General features: G+C 35.0%; 1 protein-coding gene across 1 annotated transcript in view; it reads left to right on the top strand.

Moving 5' to 3' along the window:
* Positions 1 to 601: 601 nt before the first annotated feature.
* LOC136842521 (carbohydrate sulfotransferase 3-like) overlaps positions 602 to 2839 on the top strand; it is a 24726-nt gene continuing 22488 nt past the window's right edge. Inside the window, exon 1 of the mRNA XM_067109927.1 lies at positions 602 to 887. Coding sequence (XP_066966028.1) covers positions 875 to 887 — 13 coding nt within the window. The 5' untranslated portion in view covers positions 602 to 874. The remainder of the gene's footprint in view (positions 888 to 2839) is intronic.

The raw sequence follows: 2839 nt of genomic DNA, 5'->3' as shown, positions 1-2839 counted from the left end.
AATATCACCTAAATAGTGCAGTTTTAATAAGTAAAATATGCGATCTGATGTAGATCCTATTGTGGCTAGGAAACAGCAATACTGTAAAGACCTAATATTGCCATATACCACTAGGTGCAAAAAACCTATAACCACAGAAGAATACAGAATAAAGGCAACCAAATGCAACAGCGCCATTTGAAAAAGTTATTTTTTTTTTAGTGTACGGGACCCAAACTAATTTAAAAAATTACAGATACTGATTATAAAAAGTATAAAAAGAAAGGAAAGCAATTAAAAAGTATCAACTGTAACTGACAAAAAAGAGGGGTTCACCTGATGGATCTAAGGAGGTCTGCTGGTTTGGCCTCCAAAAATAAACACGAACGGTGGTGATAATGATGTTGATGAGAATGTGTAATATCAATGGGAGTTTAATTATAGCCCATATAGAGGGGAATGTTTTGTTTAAAATAGTGGCCAAAATCAAATTTGTTGCAATCACGTTTGATTTTCAAAAGCATAAGCACTGTCTTCATTTGACCTAACGCTAGTAACATGATCGTCATCCAGTCCTAATGTAAAATGATAATATATTCAACTGATTTAGCAGCACCTGTGGATCTTAGCTCGACCATAAGCGTCACGCTTATAAGGGAGAGCGCATCATAACACCGTTTCTGTATGTCCTTCGTGAAAAAGCTTTGATCGAGGAATTTCTTACGAGTAAGGCTAGGAGTTGAGCACAAGATCGGAAAGAAGGAATTGGAACGTGACAAGTGAAACTAATATTACAAAATTAAAACAGTGTCCTTCTAGTGAAAATACACAAACTTTCCAGGGAAGAAGTTATGAAACAATCTCAAGAAATCTGAAACATAATTAGTGATACTCGATGCACATGAGCAGTAAGTGCTGAAGGTTATATCTAAAAAAAAACCAGACTGGATAAAGTCTTGCTTTGGATTTATCACGTTTGGATACAGGTTTTAAGTTCCTACAGATCGAGATACATGGAAAAAAAGAGGGAAATTTAAAATACGTGCTCCTTTAATAACCACTGTTAAAGTCCTCGATGAAAATTCTTACTTGGCTTAAAAAGACAAGTAACAATATTAATTATTGCCGTGGCGCTCTCGCGGTAGTGTTAACTCAGAATATACAGACTTCATTTGATAATCAGTTTCTTTTACTTACCTATAATCTATTTTATAAATGACTTCTTAAAAGTAACAGCAATATAAAAGAAACCGACATTAAGCCTTTTGAGTTCCAGGAATAGTTGCATAACTCGGAAATTACTTATATCGTACAGTATTCTAAAATTTATCGTTCAGTTGATGACAAATAAACAATCTATCTTTATCATGAAGCTAGTTATTCACGAGCTAAAACATTCATTCGCAGTGATTAATTTTGGAAGCATGAACGCAGTAATTATCGTAAATTTTCTGACTAAAATATTTCCCCAAGTGATATGCGAATATTTTAACCACAATTAAACCATTTTTTTTAATTTTTATTTTACGTGTTAATTTCAACACATTGCATCCATATATAATTATAGTTGACATGAAATCGATTAAGAAAAACTTTTCATATCTGAGATTTGTGTTTTTTTCCCCAAAAATAGTGTTTAAAGTAGTTAGATTATGGCTTCCCGACGGTTTTCTCTGTCCCTACCCATATGCCTTCTTAACCTGTCTTCAATTCCGAGATACTTTCCTGGCGTCCAAATAACCAGATGACTCATGATCATTTCCGGCCCTAATTCCCTCTATCCTCCTGAAGTGTGGAAGCGTGCCCAATTTGGGTGTTGCAATGAATAAGGATTTTTTTTTGCTAAATTGCTAATTTACATTTTTTTTCCTTTCTCTCGTAGTCCTTCAAATTTACCAGATGTATTAGTGAAACTATCCTTTAGTATTTGCATTTGATAAAACTTGACGATCAATGTTATTAAAACTGTATGCTGTTCATGGCATATTTTAATTATGTTTGATATTGATTCGGCCATAAAGATCGAATAACAGCCGAGAGTTCGTCAGGGTCTATGCAGATTATGTCTCAAGTGTCTTGATAAAGTATACTGGCTTGATGCTGATGTGTTTTGAAATAGAAAAACCGTTCTGAGGCCCGCCTGAATGACCGATTGCGGAGCTACAGGAATAACTCTAATACTGCATCAGAATGATAATGATGACTGAGTAAACCAAGATAATAACCGATAAATTAAAGGTTTCGGTCTGATGGACTAGGTGGGACCCGGTAGGAGGGGCTCCACAAATAAACAGCTAAACTGAAACTGAATGCGCATCGTATATCAGATAACCACTGCCTTAATTCTCTGTATTACAGATACTCATGAAATCTAACAGTGAAATGAAATATCTGTCAACTAACACTATTCAAGTTGAAACTTCTCCTTTCCTTTCTAGATATCCTCACTGTCGTTTCCGAAACACTGAAAAAAGTCGTGACCTTCGCACTTCATAAATCACACAAGTTAGCTCATATTGAAACCAATCAACGGAGGTAAAAATGCAAAACCTAGGTTTTGCCTCGGTATTCTACAGAAAGGCTTCGCGGGGTGCCGTGTTTAGTACCATCCCCTCGAGGTTAAAAGTAATAACAAAGAAAAGACGGTATATTTCTGAAATTATTTCACTTGTACGGTATTGTGTGCACACTTTTCCATATTGCTGAGTTAAAATTTTTTGTTAATAAACTATATCTCCGTGCGGAGCTCTTCTGTAGAATCACCTTCGTCTTTCAGTCTAGATAATGCTAACTTTCGTTTGCGAAATACTGAAAAAATAATCTTACTGAAAAGTTAACCATAAGAATAAGTAATAGGCAA

The sequence above is a fragment of the Macrobrachium rosenbergii genome, chromosome 10 (assembly GCF_040412425.1).
Source record: "Macrobrachium rosenbergii isolate ZJJX-2024 chromosome 10, ASM4041242v1, whole genome shotgun sequence".
NCBI classification, from domain to species: domain Eukaryota; kingdom Metazoa; phylum Arthropoda; class Malacostraca; order Decapoda; family Palaemonidae; genus Macrobrachium; species Macrobrachium rosenbergii.
This window is presented reverse-complemented; position numbering and strand designations above follow the sequence as displayed.